The 19,535-nt window shown below is 48.5% G+C and overlaps 3 protein-coding genes across 6 annotated transcripts; 1 reads left to right on the forward strand and 2 right to left on the reverse strand.

Annotated features, from left to right (window-relative positions):
* Positions 1-2,623: 2,623 nt before the first annotated feature.
* entr1 (endosome associated trafficking regulator 1) lies at positions 2,624-7,231 on the reverse strand. Of its 2 annotated transcripts, none has more exons than XM_005460122.4 (9): positions 7,034-7,231; positions 6,848-6,960; positions 4,404-4,582; positions 4,165-4,306; positions 4,008-4,081; positions 3,819-3,930; positions 3,669-3,731; positions 3,452-3,591; positions 2,624-3,273 (listed from the first exon to the last, which is right to left on the reverse strand). In XM_005460122.4, exons 1-9 carry the CDS (start codon positions 7,074-7,076, stop codon positions 3,183-3,185), a joined length of 957 nt encoding a protein of 318 aa, XP_005460179.1. In that variant the 5' UTR covers positions 7,077-7,231; the 3' UTR covers positions 2,624-3,182. The 2 variants fall into 2 exon arrangements, with proteins under 2 accessions (XP_005460179.1, XP_005460178.1); XM_005460121.4 differs by having other exon boundaries at positions 6,809-6,960; positions 7,034-7,201.
* Positions 7,232-7,315: 84 nt separating this feature from the next.
* On the forward strand, positions 7,316-14,712 carry chek2 (checkpoint kinase 2). 3 transcript variants are annotated; one of them, XM_003455519.5, is made up of 15 exons: positions 7,316-7,454; positions 8,828-9,089; positions 9,555-9,679; positions 9,784-9,916; positions 10,000-10,090; positions 10,162-10,258; positions 10,652-10,705; positions 10,818-10,882; positions 11,506-11,605; positions 11,745-11,831; positions 11,899-12,062; positions 13,485-13,600; positions 13,908-13,993; positions 14,209-14,282; positions 14,551-14,708. In XM_003455519.5, the coding sequence occupies exons 2-15, from the start codon at positions 8,837-8,839 to the stop codon at positions 14,579-14,581; spliced, it is 1,476 nt and encodes a 491-aa protein (XP_003455567.2). In that variant the 5' UTR covers positions 7,316-7,454; positions 8,828-8,836; the 3' UTR covers positions 14,582-14,708. The 3 variants fall into 3 exon arrangements, with proteins under 3 accessions (XP_003455567.2, XP_005460180.2, XP_005460181.2); XM_005460123.4 differs by lacking the exon at positions 13,485-13,600 and having other exon boundaries at positions 14,551-14,712; XM_005460124.4 differs by lacking the exon at positions 11,899-12,062 and having other exon boundaries at positions 14,551-14,712.
* Positions 14,713-14,907: 195 nt separating this feature from the next.
* gstt2 (glutathione S-transferase theta 2) lies at positions 14,908-19,227 on the reverse strand. Its single transcript, XM_003455488.5, has 5 exons — positions 18,422-19,227; positions 17,798-17,885; positions 16,222-16,372; positions 15,862-16,038; positions 14,908-15,219 (listed from the first exon to the last, which is right to left on the reverse strand). Exons 1-5 carry the CDS (start codon positions 18,543-18,545, stop codon positions 15,073-15,075), a joined length of 687 nt encoding a protein of 228 aa, XP_003455536.1. The 5' UTR covers positions 18,546-19,227; the 3' UTR covers positions 14,908-15,072.
* Positions 19,228-19,535: the final 308 nt, after the last annotated feature.

Below are 19,535 nucleotides of genomic sequence, written 5' to 3' on the forward strand. Positions count from 1 at the left end.
CACAAACTGGTGTTTGATTTTGAAACAGGGAAAAAGTGGGGAAACAAATGAAAAGACTAACATTTGAATGAAACCTGAAAGCAAGTAAATACTTTCTATGCTGCCTTATGGTAAACTTTGGTAATATTGATGTATAAAGAACAACACTGGCTGATGATGAAATACAGTCAGCTGGCATGGTGACACTGCCAGTATTAACCTGCAGGGCTGGACTGGGACAAAAAAATTGGGCATTTTGACCAGAGACCGGCCCACCAGGTATTAAAGCCATAAAGCCTTTGAATGAAAACAAACGCTGTGGTGACAGTGATGCACGGTCTTTTTGGTATATGTATGATTTCTATCAATTTTACGTCAGATAAAAACTTTGTTTGCAAGATTGAGATAATTATTTAATAAAAGCGAGATATTTTAAATGAGAATAAGAAAGAAAAGTATATCTTTGTGCCCCCCTTTCCCTGTTAATGCCCTACCTGGCCCCCTGGCAACACTTTGCTAGACCCGCCCCTGCACAGTTACCAGCTGTCAGCTACGTAGAAAAGGATCCTGGTGTTATTTGTCTCTCAGAAACAGTTCATAACTTCCCTTCAACTCATCCATGTCACCTAAAAGGTAAACCTGTTTCTCCATCACCTGTTCAGCTCTGATGATTCAGTAAGGACATCTCCTGGTTTCATCTTCATGTTTCCCTCTCACCAGATAACCAAACCGATATCATGACCAGCAGCTTTACAGCTGTGGCTCCAGCAAACATCAGCTGATACTAGAAATTAATATTAAATAAATTCTAAAAACAGCTGATCAAGCTTAAACGTGCTGCTGTTGTTTAACGCGACATCCGCTGGTTTCCTCTTTCTGGCGCAAAGTGGGCGATAAATAAACAAGAGAGAAAAGCTGATCAGCTGATCATTGATCAGTTTCATGATTGAAGTAGAAACAGGAGAGGAGAGAATGAGAGAAGAGGCAGCTGTGCAGCAAAGACACAGAATAACTCCAGCTTTGTGTCTTTTTCATTATAGTTAAAGTACAGGACAAACTGCGTCTCTTCTCAGCTCAATACAAAACCTGTAATATTTTCTCTGAATGAGGGAGCATTTCATTTTTTAAGGAGCCGTTGGCAACTCTACTAACTAACCTTATGAATAAAATAAAGTTCACCATCAGTAACATCACAGCACCCACCCAGCTGTATAGAAACTCTGTCATGCTAGCTAGTACACAGTAAGAGTTATTGTAACTGACTGTAAAAAGTCAGCACAAGGAAAATAAACTCCACCTAAACTTGGTTTATATCTGACCCAGATAGACTGCAGGTCATACTTCTTACCTGAAGTTCAGTTCACCTGACACTCGGACCAGCAGCCGCCTCGGGTCTCTCCTCCTCCTGCCTACCCTTCCCTCATCCACCTGCTAGCCGCCGTGGAAGCTCCGCCATGCTCGATGGCCAGTCCAGCTATGTTAAACTGTTAATCTTTCGCCGAAAAACTGTTTTCTGTGATGCTGTCTTTCGTGCTTGGCTCTCCTACCTTTGCTAACATGATGCTCGTAGCGCAGAAGCCGATGCTGCATTCACTTACACTCGGATATCTGAGCTTCACTGTGAAAACATAATCGTACATTTGATATTTCATTGGATTTTATTGTTTTGGCTTCGGGGTGGCACCTGGGGTGGCCAGTCTGGTTGGGGGGGGGGGCCTGTGCCCCCCAGGCCACCCCGCTGGACACGCCACAGGCCTGTGGATGCAGGGTACACCCTGGACGGGTCTACCACAGGGCACACACAGACAGACACACACCCAGTCACCTGTTTTATATTGCGTATCATAGTTTTGTATATGTGGGTAATGATCCGTCTGATCGACTGTATCAGACATCATGGTTTCTCTTATATACTTGTTCTTGTTTCCTGGTTGTCACTTTAGCCAGTCGTGTTTTTCTCGATGACACGCAACAAATAAGGAAGCTGCAGTTCTGCACTGGCAGTGAGGATGTTTCCCTGTTTTATACGAGGTAGAAGCTGCAATCAGCTTTTGGAAAAAATCACGCATACATCCTTATTTATCCAGGTAAACACTCTGACACGCCCCCGTAGAGCTGGGACCTATAAGATGGTATCTTTACCTTATGTTACACTAACACTGGCAAACAGGATAAAGCCGGTTACAACTCGCTAAGATAACCCAGGGTTTGATCTGCGCATTGGGGAGGTGGCGTCTGCAGCGTCTGACCAATCACAAAGGAGCATGTCACAGATCATGTGGCTTTTCTCCCACAGATAATTATCAAAGCTCTGAAACATTAAACCGGATCCATGGAAACATGACAGCTTCCTGTTCCAGCGCTTGATGAAGGGTGTTTCAGGTGTGCATTCGGTGTTTCCAGCAGCGGATCACAATCGAGCAGCACATTAATACACGCACATTCCTGACAGCTTCAGCTTTTATTGTCTCAGCTGCTGTTTGTGGTCCGAGAGTAGAGATTCAAACATAAAAACGGAAACAGTACAAACCACACATTCACAGTGTGTGAATGTGTGTGTGAATGTGTGGATGACTGGTTGTGTAAAGCGCTTTGGGGTCCTTAGGGACCAGTAAAGTGCTATACAAATACAGGCCATTTACCATTTTTTTAAACCTGATATGAGCTCAGCAGGAATACATGAATGTTTACAAAACAATGAAACCGCTTCAAATTTGTTTTATCCTATTTTATGTTTTCTGCTTTGACTACTTTTGTCAACAGATGTTGTTTTAAAAGTGCTATATAAATAAACTTGAACTTGGTGCCGACAGGAAAAAAAAAAAGATTACTGAAGCTCATCGCATGAAGCCTCCAGACCCTCCCGCTCTCCCCGTGGCGGCCCGAGGGATCCTCCAGGAATGGTGACGCTACGTTCAAGGCTGCTGATTGGCCAGCCACCTTCAGAAAACTGACATTAACCCTGAAGTCACCCGGATTAGCCAAAAAGCCATCTTCGTGGTGCACACCTCCGATCATCAGAGCTCTTTATTATCACAGAATTTATGAATCAACATGATGCTCAGCCCTCACACAGTCACAGAGTCCACCAATCAGCAGTCAGCACAGCTGGGGCCTTCCAAAATAAAATACCTGCTGACCTCTGATCTCACAGACAGACCTCTCCTGGATGTTTCCATGACAACCAGGAGGTCCGAAGGAGTTCAGGACTCTGAGTTCAGGGAGGAGATTTTATCGATGGACTGCAGCAGCTGAGACACCAAACGCAGAGTCTCTGCTTCCCCCAGCAGCTGCCTGCAGAGACGGGTGAGACAGACACAGGTGGGTGAGAGACAGGTGAGACAGAGACAAGTGAGAGAGAGACACAGGTAAGAGGGAGACAGGTGGGCGGGAGACAGGTGAGAGAGAGAGAGCAGCAGCATTAACAGCTTGGTGTTGTGGCTGATGGCTGTGTGTGTCTGCAGGTACTGACCGGATGGAGGAGTGGGCGTGGCTTGCCATCTTGTTCAGGTAATCGGATGCCACCTGAGCATTTTGCCTCATCGTCATGACGACCTGAGACTCCGCCGACTTCAGACCGCTGTTCTCAGCCCGCAGAGAATCAACCTCGGCCTCAAACACACACACACACACGCTGATACACACAGCCAGCAGATTATCGATAATCGATGATTCATTCTCCATCTCACCTGCAGCTGCTGTAGCTCCGCCTTCAGTTTGGAAACGGCATTCTCCGCTTTCACCGCTCGCCTCTAACACGGACAGACGTAGAGCATTTTTACACACAATCACACACCTGTTCATGCAAACACTGTGTGTGTGTGTTTGTGTGTGTGTACCGTCATCAGGTGGAGGTTCTGCTCCACAGAGTGAACCATGCTCTCCAGGTCCTGGGCCTCCTTCTCCTCCTGACGCCTCCTCTGCAGCAGCTCCTCCGAGAGCTGCGACGCCCTGGGAGACAGGGGCATGCTGGGTAAATGATTGGTCAGCGACATGGCGGCTCTGTCCTGTGATTGGTTGGTACAAACCTGCGTTCATTCACTTCTGCTCTCCTCTGCAGCTCCCTGACGGTCCTCCTCAGCGCTGCGTTCTCCTCCTTCAGCTGAGACAGAACAGGAGCTTGTTAACACCCCTGTTCTGCTTTGTCCCACGCTCCCTGAACTAAGCGCTCCGTGGTTGGGTTACCTGTTGCGTCTGGCTGCTCCTGGTACTCCTCCTCCTGCAGGAGGTGGCTGACTCAGCCATTGAGGTCTCATCATCTCCTTCATAGTTCTCTCCTCCTCCTCCTGCACCTCTGCCTGCAGCTTCTTCAGGTTTGGAGGAGAACCTGGTGACACAGGTGAAGGTGACCTCACGGCAGGTGGAGTTTCATCTGCACAGAAGCTGCTCGGAGGTCTTTACGCCCCGCACTTCATCAGACTCACCTGGTCTCCTCCTCTTCTTCTTCCTCCTCTGTGCACAGGGAGGAGGTGCTGTCAACGCCTGACTGGAAGCTCCGCCCCCACTCCTCCTCCTCCTCCTCCTGATGAGACAGACAGAGGCTGTGTGCGGCGGGTCGGGTGTATCCTTCGTGGTCCACGCTATCCCAAGATTCACTGCGAATCTGAGGTTGAAAAAATGTTTTGGAAAAAATGGCGGACGGTCAAAGGGAAGCGGTCCAGAAACGGACGAATGTTAGCATAATGAAGAATGTGAAAACACGTTAAACTCAGCTAACCTTCAGCTAAGTTACTTGACGTTAGCGATATCTAACATGGCTCGGGTCGTACGAGCTTTGGTCGGTTTGTCGCTGTGAAGCCAAACGTACGTCAACGTTTACAGTGAGCAGACGTTCAGGCTGTAAGCCAAGTGTATTTACGGGGACCAAACATCTGGCCCATGGACTGTGCTGAGGACACAGACTCAACCATGCTGCACTGAAGTTCTCATCCTGTATAAGCTACTACTGATAAGACAGACAGACCGTGTGCTTAGAGGAGAAAACTGTGTGTGTTTCATCTGTTAACAGATATTTGATCAAGTTTTCTGCCTTTGTTGTTAACGGCCACGGTTGAGTCCAGAGTCAGGAGAGAGGAGACGGCACAGAGGCTCTCCACCCCTGATGATACACCGGGACATCGTGTGAGGAGGAGGAGGAGGCAGCAGCAGCTGAGACATGCAGAGGATGATCTCTACAGTCGGTGGAAACACTGAAACAGTTTCTAGATATTTGCTTCGTGTATTTGCAGAAGCATGTCCAACACAAACTGTACCAGCTGCATGCAGGGACGCGCTCGCTGATGTTTATCCTGCAGGACAGACAGAATACAGGGAACTACACACAGCTCTGATTGGTCCACAGTGTATTTAGTTCAAATATTGTTTGTTGCACAGTTTTCTCTCCAATAAATAAATATCCATGTATCAGTTCATGTTCATGTTATGTGAAACATACAAAGGATCACATGTTTAAATGTGACTTTCAGACTGTGGCTGCAGTTTATTTATATTTGTCTTCGAGACAGTCGCAGGGATTCAATTTGAACTGAAATGTACGGAATTATATTCCATAACCAACGCACTGCTACAGTTTCATGCTATCGTGGGTAGGCAGAGCCTAAAGAAGCACGGGCTCCCGGTGTGATTGGTCCTTTTCATGGACACTTCAGGTTACACTGTGGCAGCAACAGAAACGCTGTTTTAAACTGTGCAGCCGTGGAAATACTGACACCTGTCAGTGGGTTGTTGATGTCGAAGCATGGAGGAGGGGCCTAAGGGAACATGTGTCACCATTCTACAGCCATTCCCCAACCCTCTGTGAGTGGGACTCATCAGTGGGTTAGAGTGGGCCATTCTGCTGTGTCAGTCGTTATGCAGATGTCCTGTTTATAAGGTTGGAACCTGCAGTCAGCTGACACTGAAGGAGTCAGCTGATGATGATGAAACTCCCACTGAAAACGTCCAGATGAACACAACCAGCTTTTTGGGATTTCCTAACCTGGATGACTGAGCGTGCATCAAGGCAAGGCCACGGCTCTAGCTGCTACTGTCGCAGTTGCTAGGCAACAGGAACTGCTTGTCCACTTTAACAGGTCTGTACTTCTGGTGTTCGTGACCTTGGAAGGACCCGCCCTACGTAGACCGTGTAGGTCCTTCCAAGGATGCAACCCCTGAATGTGGACACAGCCACAGGGCGTTCCAAAGCGTCTCCTATCCCCTAACCTCTTTTCCTTGACCCCGGTGAGGACTCAGGAAAAGAGAAAAGTGGTATGCTGAGAATTGGAACGACCTCACACTTGTGTCTGCTTAACAGCGTGACGCCGGATCCCCAAAGTGTTGAAACTACAACAAGCAGAAGCTGGACTACAAAACGCACATCTGACTCCATGCCGTGCTATAACCTCATTGGTTTGTGGAGGTCGTTCAGAGGAGGAGGAGCAGGTAGGGTCAGATGACGTCACAGAGCACAAACACGTGTTGTGTCACTGCAGATGCTCAGAGTGGGTCTGTGCTCACAGCTGTGACACGCGTGTGTTTGTGATGGAGTCACTGTTTTCTGCAGATTTTGAGAAACAGCAGCTGATCTCAGGTCATCTCTGCTGTTTCATGAGAACAGTTACTCAGCAGCATGAAGTGGGCTGAACACTCAGCGTGGGACCGATGGACGGTTTGAGGACAGAGCCAGAGTCTGAGCTGTGAGTCGATTACACGCTCGGCCCACAGCGATCACATCCATGACCGCCACAGCACAGCAGTTTGAAGTTTGTGTCACTCTTTTAAATATGCACATGTACACGCATGTCACAGCTGTGAGCACAGACCTGCTCTGTGTTTGTGCTCACTGCTTTACCGGAGGACAGAGGTGCACCTCCAGCTGTGCAGCTCTGACCTCAGTGCGTGCCTGCTCCGGGTCCGGGTCCTGGCTCTTCCAGCGCAGAAACTCTCTGAAGGAGAACGGGTTGAGCTCCTCTGCCTCCTCCTTCACCTCCTCCACCTCCTCATCTGCACACACAGAACAGCTGGAGCTGTGACGGAGGCTCACATGGAGACTGCAGACCTCCCCCCCGACACTCACCGTCTGTGATGATCAGAGTCTTGCTGCCTCTTTGTTTAGACATGTCGGACTCGCAGACAGACACGTGGCTCGCTCCGCCCCCTGGCTTCCGTTCACGTATCGATCATAACTATCGATCAGCCTCTGAATCCTCTCTGCCGGACCAAACCAAACCCGGAAACACCAGCTGACGGCTCCCGGTGCACGTGATCCACATTCCGACTTATCATTGGCTGGAACTACTTCCTGACGTCAGAGAAAAAAATAGGCCACAAGGAAGCGCGTGTCCCGCAGGGTCCCGGTCAAGAAATCGAACCACGTGTCGCGGTTCGTGGATGCGGTTCGTGGACGCGCAGAGACCCGGATGCTGGTTCTGGCTCGGCTGAGTGCAGAGAAGAAGGCGCGCGGAGACTGACAGCACCGGCGGGGTTCCGGTTTCACGGTGAGTGGGAGTCTCGGACACGCGGTCTGTGTTTGCTGCCACAGTGGGGCGTGGGGATGTTGCACTGTGTGCTCTGGGGCCACGACGAGCCCACGGATGTCCAAGATCCTGTGGCTAGTGATGGGTAGATGAGGCCTCGTGAAGCGTTTCAGCACATTCCCCAAACTGTATTGATACTGTGTCGACACAGTGTTGCTGTTTTGCTCCATACTGACACCTGCTGGACCGTAAATATCATTGCAGGGAACTTACTTGAGACTCACAACAGACACTGATTCAATGACCTAGTCATACTTGTACACTGTAAGGTATTGTACTTTCCATGGAATCATTTTATATCTTTTACGTTTCAAATATTGTAGACATCTTTAAAATATGTTGTGAATGACACTAAGTGAAAATTAAAATGAAAGTATTGTGAATGTAATAATAAATTTGAGTCAGAGTTTATTATAAAATTCTATTCAGAAAAATAAGTTTATTCAGTGTTTTTGCATTCAGTCTATTTCTTTGCAAACTCCTTTGACATTCAGTCTATTGCGTTTTTTTGACCCCATTTCCCCAGCTTTGGAAAACTCACAGGCACAGATGAAGCTGGGGTACAAAAACTGTAAAGCCAGGTGGAAAAGGTTCTGATAAGATGTCTTCCTATTCCCCCAGTACGTTAAAGGATCCTCTGATCTTGGAATGTTTCTGTCCGACACTCTCCACAATACTAAGGGGTTGGAAGTCCTTTATAATAAAATTCAGGACTGTCTGGTCCAGAACAGTCTTCCTAGATGCTTGATTTCAAAATAATAAAACACATATTAATAAAAAAAAATGATGATAAAGCTGTTCAGTGTCAATATAGGCTGACCTGTGTTCATTCTCAGTGTGTTTGTCTCCTCATTTTCATGTTTGGCTCTGTAATGCCTAAACACTGAGGATAGATTACACTGAAACAAAGACAGACAAACTATTACCTTATTTGCGGTTAAAAGATCAAAATGATCCCACACAGCAGAAACATTTCTTTTTCTTTCGGGCTCCATTTTGTTATGGAGAGATGTGTTTTGTTTTTTGTTTTTTTAATCTTTGCGAGAGTAATTTTGTGGGGGTTTTTTTGTTTTTTTTTTGTGGCGTCTCGTTCCGTTGACAGACGCGGATGCGGTACTTTTTAAACACAGTTTGGCGCGTTGGCAATGAGCAATACAGCAGCTGTATCGATCACGTGACTTTTTCTTAAAGCGACTCACGCACCGATACAGGCTTCGCTAGGTGAGCTTGATACATGTGTCGGTGCGTCAGTGTTGCAGGACCCATCACTACCTGTGGCAGAAACCCAAACTCTTCTTCTCTTGTTCTTGATTTTGTCTCTCATGTGTCTGCAGAGCTGAAGGATGTCTGAAGAGGGGCCACCTCAGTCCCAAACCCAGTCCACTCTGTCCCCGTCCCAGGCCAAGTCCCAGTCCCAGTCCCAGCCTGGTTCCAGTTCATCCAGTGGGCCCACCTCAGCCAGTCAGTCGTCAAGTGGCTCGGGGACTCTGAGCAGCGTGGACACCATCCCCGTAACGCTCGCGTCCGTCCCAGAGGAGCCCGAGCCGCAACCCTGGGGCCGCCTACTGCCCATGGTCCCAGGCTTCAGGAGCCACGGTACCGCTGCTCACAACACGCCGACGCGCTGGCTAGTTCTCCATTCACTCTGTTCTTAATCAGATTCCACTAAACTGAACATATTGTGCTGTGTCTGGAATTAGTAATTACTAGAATTAGCAGCAGAATTAGCATTATCAGCCAGCCGAGCTCCCCTGTTCCATACTTTAAACAACACATGAAGTAATCAGGATACTTCTGTTCAGCAGACAGTGCTTCAGGTGTGACTGATCTTTAGACTGTAGATAAAAGATGGACATGGCATCCTGGTTTTTCAACTCCTCTTCCTTTTTCGAGCATGGAGTGACCAGAGGATGAGCTAGCTGCTGCTGCTAATTAGCATCCAAATAAAATCCCGGAATTGCAGGTTTTGTAATTCCACTGGGTGGGGGGTGGGGGGTGGGTTGCCGAGAAGACTGCATAGAGGAGCACTTCCTGTTTGTTTGTTTGTTTGTTTGTTTACAGACTGCATAGAGGACCAGTACCTGTTTGGACGGGACTCCAGGTGTAACTACGTCCTGGAGGATCCAAATGACCGAAATTCCAGAAAGTTTAGAATCTACAGCAAGAAACACTTCAGGATCTACAGAGTGAGACTACTGCAGTACTACTACCACTGATATTAGCACTGATCGTACTGTGAGTACTGCGCTCACGGGGCTTTAACGTCGCCCTCTCCACCTGTGTGTGTCAGGAGGGCTCGGAGGTCTTCGTGGAGGACCTCAGTAATAATGGCACTTTTCTCGATGGGATTCCGATCGGGAAAGACAAGAAGCTTCCTCTGGTCAATAACGCCGTCATCTCTCTGGCTGAACAACGAAACCGAGGTGATTCCGCCCACCAGAGCAGCACCTGAAAACACCTGGACACCCTGGCGCCGGTCTCACCTCCTGCTCCTGTCTCTCTGCAGTGTTTGTCTTCATCGACCTGATGTCGGACGATCAGTCCAGCTTACCCAGAGACCTACAAGAGAAATACTTACTGACCCGACGCATTGGCATGTGAGTTGTTTCGTGGCGTTGTGATGTCATTTCCTGTGCCGGTACCACCCTGCTGACTGTGTGTGTTTCAGAGGAGTGTGTGGCGAGGTCCGGCTGGCTTTCGAGCGATCCACCTGCAGGAAGTTTGCAGTGAAAATCATAAACAAGAAGAACTTTCAGTCTGAAGGGGTGAGTCGCGTCATCTGCTCTCTGATTGGCTGAGACCCGCTGCTCGTTTCTTTCGACTGCGTGTTTGTCAGCAGGTGTGATTGTGTCAGTTCATTTATGAATTTTAATAGTGTCAAAAATGCAGACGCCCCTCTCTGTCAAACTAACAGTGCACTGCATGAAATCACCACAGGGGGGCGGTAAACTGTCAGTACACTGCTTAATTTAAATATTTCCGGTGCCAGCCAATCAGGTATTGAATTTAACTCAGTTTAACCCAATGACATGTCAGCAAGGTGTGAAAACACAGATACCTCCCAGAGAACTACAAACATGGCATCTCAACCTTATTTTGAGAGTTGAAGGGGAGCAACCAATGGTGATCATGTGACTTATTTTTCTGTCCAATCACAGACAGCGACACGAAATGCAAAGACGGAGATCGAGATCCTGCAGAGGGTCGACCACGTGAGTAACACCAACGAAGAAGAAGAAAAAGCGCAAGTACAGGAACGCTCCTTTATCGCCAGTAACAACACTCATCCTTCCTTTCCTTCTCTTCACTCCTTGTCTCCTGCAGCCTTGTCTCATAAAGACGGAGGACTTCTATCAGACGGAGGAAAGTTTCTACATCGTGTTGGAGCTGTGCGTTAAACTCCACCTGTCTCTCTCACCTGTCTCTCAGGCTACGTCCACACTAATACGTTTTTGTTTGAAAACGCATCTTTTTCTTTCCGTTTTGGCCTCCCGTCCACGCTGAGACGGCGTTTTCGCTCAAGGAAAACGACGCCATTTGAAAACGGTGCTTTTCCAAAACTGTGACACATTTTAGTCATGTGATGCAGTCATGTGACCAATTAAACAAAGCTAGCAGAGGGCATTACACAGCAGCCCTATCAAAGATTAATATCAGTCTGTACATGCTCCAGACAGCTTTTCTTCAGATTCTTTAACTCTCACTCGCTTTTGCAACTTTGTACTTTTGTGTTACTCGCAGCAACAACTCCACCTCATTGTTAGTCCATTTAAAAACTCGGTGCTTTTCAAAGAGACGTTTCAAAGAGCCGGAAAGTAAATAAACGGCAGACAGAAATGAGGCAGGCCGAATCGTCTTGCGTTTCACACATGCGCAGAATGTAAGTGTTTTTGGCGGTTTCAATGTGGACGCACAACTCTGAAAACGACTGAAAATGATAGTGTGGACGTAGCCTCACTCTCTCACCTGTCTCACCTGTGTCTCTCTCTCACCTGTCTGTCTCACCTGTCAGGATGGAGGGGGGGGAGCTGTTCCACAGAGTGAAGTCGAAGCAGCAGCTCAACGAATCTGTTGCCAAACTTTATTTTTACCAGATGCTTCGTGCTGTGCAGGTGAGCTGGTGTTGCTATGGTAAAGAGCGCACACACACACACACACACACACACACACACACACACACACACACACACACAGGTGCAGCGACTGTAACTCTGTGTGTGTGTGTGTGTGTGTGTGTGTGTGTGTGTGTAGTATCTCCACAGTAACGGGATCATCCACAGAGACCTGAAGCCGGAGAACATCCTGCTGTCCTCACAGGACGACGTGTGTCTCATCAAGGTACGTGCGCTCACCTGCAGCATCACCACCTCCACCTCCACCTCCTCACTGACTGTGTGTGCGTCAGGTGACGGACTTTAACCAGTCTCGGATCCTGGAGGAAGCGGTGCTGATGAGGACTCTGTGTGGGACTCCATCTTACCTGGCTCCGGAGGTGTTCACGCACGCGTCCACCACGGGTTACGGTCTCGCCGTGGACGCCTGGAGCCTCGGCGTGCTGCTCTTCGTCTGGTAGGCTCGGGCCTCCTGCTGCAGGGTGATGATGGATGATTTGTGTTGTCAGGGAAACACTTTGGTTTATTTGCCTGTCGCGCCACCTCGACTCGTGCACTTGCTCGTTTGCCCGCCTGGTTACCTTCGGCACATGAAAACAGAGCCGCTGCCGGCACGCCAGAGTCTGTTTCTACTTCCTGCGTGGAGCCAAAGAATGTAGTACTGTGCAAAAGTCTTGAGCCCCCTCTTTTCTTGATATTTTGTTTCCAGCAGCCAGAGCTGAGCCGACACCTTTAACCCTCTGGTGTCCAGGGTATAATTGGCCGTTTTTGACTACTCTTGATTTGACCTTCTATATTTCATCTTTGAAAACTGTTCATCTTGCCTTGTTTGGTATCACAACCTCAAATATTTGAAATTGGAATTATTTTTTCATTTTGACATACTGTATTAGCGCAATTGATCTAAATTCAGACAAAAAATAATTTCAGATGAAAAAAGTGATTTTTTTTTTTTTTTTTTACTGTAAAAAACATGTCAATGAATCGTTTTCATAACTTGAAATGCAAATAGAAATTGTACATTTCTAAAAATTCTGCACAAGTTTTGCAAAATAAAACAATTACTACACCAAACACCAACTACACACTAATTATGGCCTCCAAACACACTAAACGTCACTAATCTCTCACATATGAAAACTCGCTCTCTCTCTTTCTTTCGCTCACTCGCTCTCTCTTGCCGCTCCTAAAACTTCCGCCTCTTCCTAAACTACCAAGTGCCACATGTTGCCATATCATTTTTTGATTGGTTGACATGGCACACTGTAACACCAATAGGGAAGGGGTGTTTTTTCTTTTTGCACTCGCAAACGGAGAGTGTTTGCTAGCGCTGTCCTTAGAAAACGCCATTTTTACCGCTTCTTCCTGCTGTAAACACCACTGTTTTATTCTGAAAAAACATCGTGTGTATTTTTTATCATAACTCTGGTTTTACGTGGCCCATTCAAACTATATAAAAACTGGTATATTGTTTGAAGTCCGCACTTTCGACCTAAGTTGAAATGAGACTCTGGGTCGCTGCATGTGGTTGCTGTCTCCTCTTAAATTGGTCATGTGATTTTGAACGCGCCGGTACCTCTGTCGACCCCAGAGAGTTAAATGTGCTCGTGGGCATTGGCTGCTTTTTCACTCATGTTCAGTCCCTGGTCATCTGACCTTTGACTCGTGGTTTACGAGTCATTTATGGAACCTCGGCGGTGATGTCACCTGGCTCTTGCAGGTGTGTGACTGTCGAGGAAGCCGCAGAGAAACAGCCAGGGTCAGAGGTCAAATGTCTCCACCTGAAAGCTGTGAAAGTTTCAATGTGACGTTTGATGATTTGCTGAAACTCCAGCTTCATCACTGAGTCCTCCTCTCTCTCCTCCCGTCCCTCCGTCAGCCTGGGAGGTTACCCTCCGTTCCACGAGAGCTTTGGTCATCAGTCGGTCACCGATCAGATCATCAGAGGAGAGTTCACCATGGTTCAGTCCAAGTGGAAGAGCGTCTCGGATCAAGGTACGAGCTGCTTCAGTTGAACTTTATCGATACTGTTAGTGATGACGGGCTCGCTTTCGGGCGCTCGCTTCATGAAACCGCTGAGAATTTTCTAGAAACGAGCGAACGAGAGCTGCTCGCACCGCAGAGTCAACGTCAGGCTCACGGTGTGTGTGCAGGTGTGTCAGTGAGTCACTGCGTGTTCCACAGTGCGTAGGGGGGCTCAGGACTTTTGCACAGCACTGTTTTGGTTCCATCTTGTTTGTAACCTGAGGGTGAAAGCCGGAGCTTCCTGTGTTTGGACTCATATGACCCGTCTGTGTTTCAGCCAAAGACGTGGTGAGGAAGCTGCTGGTCGTCGATCCGATGAAGAGGATGAGCATCGAGGAAGCTCTGCAGCACCCCTGGCTACAGGTAACGCCTCACCTGACCGACCCCCCCCACCCCACCCACCCACCCAAATAACCACACATCAAGCTGTGTTCAGTGTTTTTGTAGTGACTCCACCCTCAATGATGGCAGTTGGCTGTCTGCAGCACAGCTGACGCCACAGTAGCGAGTCTTAGAGGGTTAAAGATGTTCAGGTGCATTGTGGGGAGTGTAGGCCGCTCACTCTGTGATGGTTGCAGGACCAGAAGATGTTGGAGACGGCACACAGGCTCATGTACCCGTCTGCAGAGGGAGGGGGGCTGCTGCTGCCATGGTAACCACACACACACACACACACACACACACACACACACACACACAACCCCGTTCAGCTAGCTTAGTGAGGACCTTCATTGAATTGTAACCCTGACACTAAAACCACATTTTGAGCCTCAAAAAGGCCTTCAAATTTATGAGGACTGGTGTGTGTGTCCTCACAAGTGACTGTTGGTCCTCACAAAGATAGCTAGACAGGAATACACACACACACACAGTACAACAATGAGCCCGCCTCCTGATCCACTGAGCTCCTCCCCCTGCAGGAGGTGGAGTCGACCTCAGGAAGAAACCTGAGGAAACGAGGACGAGAAGGAGACGGCGAGGAGCAACATCCCGCCAAACGAAGCCAAGCCCTGCCCTCTTCCTCTGTGTAGTCAAGTCTCTGCTGCTGAACCTGGTGTAAATAAAGTTTTCTAATAAAGATTTTTACATTTTTGCTGAGTCTCTTTAATGTGCTCGTTTGAACACGCCTACAGCTCCGCAGCTCCTCCTCCAGCTTGCGGGGGGCGCTCAGTCACAGACACTCAGGGGACAAAGTACAAGTAGCTTTTTTTAATTTTCATTTCAAAGCTCATTTCCTGTTAAAGTGCTTCAGCTGATTCAAACATTGAACTCCAACATCGATTCATTGATAGATTTATTGATACTTTCATCGATCAGAGTCCAGGAACTCTGTGATGGCTCGAAGGCCTCTGAGGTTTTTTAAAGCAGAGAAATCTAAGTGAAATCGAGCCGCTCCTTCATCCTCCTGACACCCTCGGCTGACTCCTCCCCTCGTGCAGATGTCACAGCCGGGCTCGGCGGCGGTCTCTGAGGGCATACAGGACGCCGTGAGCTTTGTCAAACGCCTCGCCGACGGCCGACTGGACTCGACTCCTCCACCGCTGCAGCTGAGGACGCTCCTTTAGGACGTCTCTGCCCCCGCCCAGAGGCTGCAAGGAGACACACTGAGCATGCTCAGAACCAGACAGACACAAACAGAGGGTAGGTTCAGAGTGCCCACTCCTCTCGGGAGGCTTTCTAATCACAGCTGTGAGTCCTCAGAGTAAGGAAAGGAGCTTCAGTGCTTCCTTTAGCAGAGGAGACACTGGAGCATCCTTCATGAGAAGACGGCAATAATCTGTTTTATAATGTGGACTCAGTCTGTGAAGGTTCTCAGACATCTAGCTCATCGTAGTCTGAGGAGCTCGGAAAGAAAAGCTTCTGGACTTAATCAGAGAAGCTTCTTCAGTTCTAAGAACAACTACCGTAGAGTCCCTAAGAGGGTCGTGGACCCCCTATTGATCCTCTACCTCATCACACGAGTATCATGTCTGTAACTGCTCGCTGGGGCAGGGACAAGTTGAAAAGTGCAACACAAACAGGAAATTGACATGCTCTGCCTTCAAAGTAAAAGCTGCACTTTTGTTGGCAGCAGTGCTGAATTACAACTTTTACTTTGAAGGTGAAGCTTCTCCATTTCCTGTTTGTGTCTCAGTTTCACTGCAGCTGTTTGGAGACGAGCTCTCTGAACGTACCCAAAGAGAGAAAAGGCTTCTCTGAGGGGGGCGGGGCTTGAGCATCCGGAAACTGACCTGCGTGAGCTCGCACGCCGCGAGCAGGTCGGCCACAGTGATGTCATCACCGCAGAGGAAAGGCTGGCGGCGAAGAAACATGGACTCCAGTTTATCCAGCGTGTCGTCGAGGTCAGAGAGAGCGCGATTCAAACGCGCCTCATCCACCAGAGAGCCAGACTGAGCCGGGAGCAGCACCTGAGGTGGGTGGAGACACAAAGCACACCTGAGCTCCTCGATGGCATTACAGCAGCTTTATGCTTAACCTGATGATGTCAGAACAGGTGCGCTGCCATCACAGAACCCCATGCTGCCATCTCCTGATCAGCTGATTTCAGATATTTGAAGATGTTTCACAAAATCAGGATTTTGGCTCCGTACCTCCAGGATGAAGACTTTAGCAGCGTGCGGTCGTGTGTTGGTGTGATGCCACGCTGTGTACTCGTCCACTCGGGCTCGTCTCTCTGGTTGCCGTGGATACCAGTGCTCCGGGACATCATACTTGGTGGCGAGGTACTTCAGGATGGCATCGCTGCAACACATGACACAACCTGACGTTTACACTGAGCATGTGATCCTGACGTGACCTGTCCTGCCTCACAGGAACACACTTTAAATGGGTGTGCGTTTTAATCTCTAAAATGAGAAATATCCTGTCTCAGAGTGATGCTGAAAAACTAGTTCATGCATTTATTACTTCCAGGCTGGACTACTGTAATTCACTATTATCAGGATGTCCTAAAAACTCCCTGAAAAGCCTTCAGCTGATCCAAAATGCTGCAGCAAGAGTCCTGACAGGGACTAGAAAGAGAGAGCAGATTTCTCCTGTTTTGGCTTCCCTTCATTGGCTTCCTGTTAAATCCAGAATTCAAAATCCTGCTCCTCACATACAAGGTCTTAAATAATCAGGCCCCATCTTATCTTAATGGCCTTGTAGTACCATATCACCCTATTAGAGCACTTCGCTCTCACACTGCAGGCTTACTTGCTGTTCCTAGAGTATTTAAAAGTAGAATGGGAGGCAGAGCCTTCAGTTTTCAGGCCCCTCTTCTGTGGAACCAGCTTCCAGTTTGGATTCAGGAGACAGACACTATCTCTACTTTCAAGATTAGGCTTCAAACTTTCCTTTTTGCTAAAGCATATAGTTAGGGCTGGACCAGGTGACCCTGAATCCTCCCTTAGTTATGCTGCAATAGACGTAGGCTGCCGGGGATTCCCATGATGCATTGAGTTTTTCGTCAAAGGAGTTTGCAAAGAAAAAAGCGTCTGGACTTAAGTTGCTTGAAGACGTTTCACCTCTCATCCGAGAAGCTTCTTCAGTTCTAAGGTCAAATGGCCGAGAGTCCCAGATTTAAACTCAGTGGGAGTATCCCCCCAAGGATATCCCCCCATTACTCCCACTGGGTTTAAATCTGGGACTCTCGGCCATTTGACCTTAGAACTGAAGAAGCTTCTCGGATGAGAGGTGAAACGTCTTCAAGCAACTTAAGTCCAGACGCTTTTTTCTTTGCAAACTCCTTTGACTACGATGACCTGGATGACTGAGAACCTTCACAGACACATTGAGTTTTTCCTTTCCAGTCACCTTTCTCACTCACTATGTGTTAATAGACCTCTCTGCATCGAATCATATCTGTTATTAATCTCTGTCTCTCTTCCACAGCATGTCTTTATCCTGTCTTCCTTCTCTCACCCCAACCAATCGCAGCCGATGGCCCCGCCCCTCCCTGAGCCTGGTTCTGCCAGAGGTTTCTTCCTGTTAAAAGGGAGTTTTTCTTTCCCACTGTCGCCAAAGTGCTAGCTCATAGGGGGTCATATGATTGTTGGGTTTTCCTCTGTATTCATTATTGTGCGATCTACTGTACAATATAAAGCGCCTTGAGGTGACTGATGTTGTGATTTGGTGTTGTGTAAATAAAACTGAATTGTGTGTGTGTGTGTGTGTGTGTGTGTGTACCTCTCTGTGAGGACGAAGCCGTCGTCCACCATGACAGGAACCTTCTGCATGGGGTTGAGTTTGGTGAAGTCCAGAGTCCGATGTTCTCCTGCACACACAAGAGAAGCTAAAACCAAAGTCCACTCAAAACTCATTTAAAGCGGCCTGCAGCGTGTGCGCTCTAATGCAGACAGAAGTCTGAGCAGCAGCTTCATTCAGAACTCCGCTGGGAAACCAAGTGATTTAAGATTCCCGGAATAATGATCTGTTGTTATTTTTTGTTTCGGAAACATGTGAACTGTGTGAAAATCGGACATTCAGTGAGTTTAAGAGCGCCGAATGTCCCCGACCAGCCTCATGACGTTTTCTACGAGGATCAGTTCGGTTCGGACGCAGTTTCCTCTCACGGGGTCAGAGAGAGCTTAAATCCGGAGGATTTTGAGTGAGGTCTGGCGAGCTCTGTGCACCGCTCGGATGTAGGTCAAAGTTCTTCGGGTCAGAGTTCAGCTGAAGTTGTGTGCCCACAAACCCTCTGTGTGCGCCGAGTGCGTACACGGGTGAGCAGGCGGTCAGAGGACTAGTTAGCCGCTCGGTTATTCGGTTAGTTAACCGGCTGGTTAGTTAACCAGCCTGTCAGCAGCTCACCTTTCCGCAGCGCCATGGTGCGCACTCTGTGCGGGATTTTGGTGCAGGTGAGCAGGATGTGCACCGCCCGACAGGGCTGCGATAGAAGGTCCAGGTACACCTCCACCAGCCGGCCTGTTGCCATGGTTACCGAGGCGTTTTTATCCGTTAGACCGGCGAAAAAAGCACAAAAAAAGCGTTAGCTGGTAGCCGTCCGTCTTCCTCTGAGGTTCTGCAGACTGACAGCTGCTCCGCAGTGCCCCCTGCAGCCGCACCGACAACTGCAGCCCAGCAAAGGTTACAGCGCCTCCTTAACACCTCCTTCAGAGGAAACACAGAAGCATCCTTAATGACAGACAGGAGAGGGTGCTGTCCAACACACACACACACACACACACAGATGCAGTGAGGCAGCCTCGAACAGAAGCTCAGCTCCCACAGCTGACTCTGAGCTTCTGTCCTCACAGACAGCGTGGCTGGAAAACTCTGGACGTGGATCATCTCCACTCTGACGGCTGCTTCCACGGCACGGATGGGCCGATGCGGAGGACTCCTCCGGAGTGTTGATGTCTCCGATCTGCTTCCCAAACAGTCTCAGCTCAGTCCTGTTGTCTCCCCTCTGATGGGAGGTGTCATGTTTCCGGACGGATGATGGAAGGCCGCAGCGACCAACAGCTCAAACGTCTTTACGTTTACGTGTAAAAGCATAAACGCGCTGAGCAAAGCTCCACAAACAGACAGGAATCAGACCAGGCTAAAGCTAAAACAAACAATATGATTGGCTAATGCAAAGCCCCGTTTCGGCAGAGATCTGCATTACACTCAGCAACCTTCCACACCTGTGTCGGGTGGGCTGCACGTTTGGGGACGACGTGAGTTATTTCTAACCCAGTCCGGCCAGCAAGCTTTTCTTCTTCTGGGCTCACATTTAGAAAAACAACAAGCCTAAACGGACCTCCGTCTAAGTGCTGTGCACAAATCAAAGGCGACGGGTCCGAGCATCAGAAACATCCCTCAGGTGTGACTGCGTGGGAACGTTCCTGGACTTCATCACGGACACACACTGTGTTATGATTAGTAGCCGTTTTCCTGTTGATGAATGAAACACTCAGTAAACCGCGTTTAGAGATGATCC

Source organism: Oreochromis niloticus, linkage group LG12 (genome assembly GCF_001858045.2).
Source record: "Oreochromis niloticus isolate F11D_XX linkage group LG12, O_niloticus_UMD_NMBU, whole genome shotgun sequence".
NCBI classification, from domain to species: Eukaryota; Metazoa; Chordata; class Actinopteri; order Cichliformes; family Cichlidae; genus Oreochromis; species Oreochromis niloticus.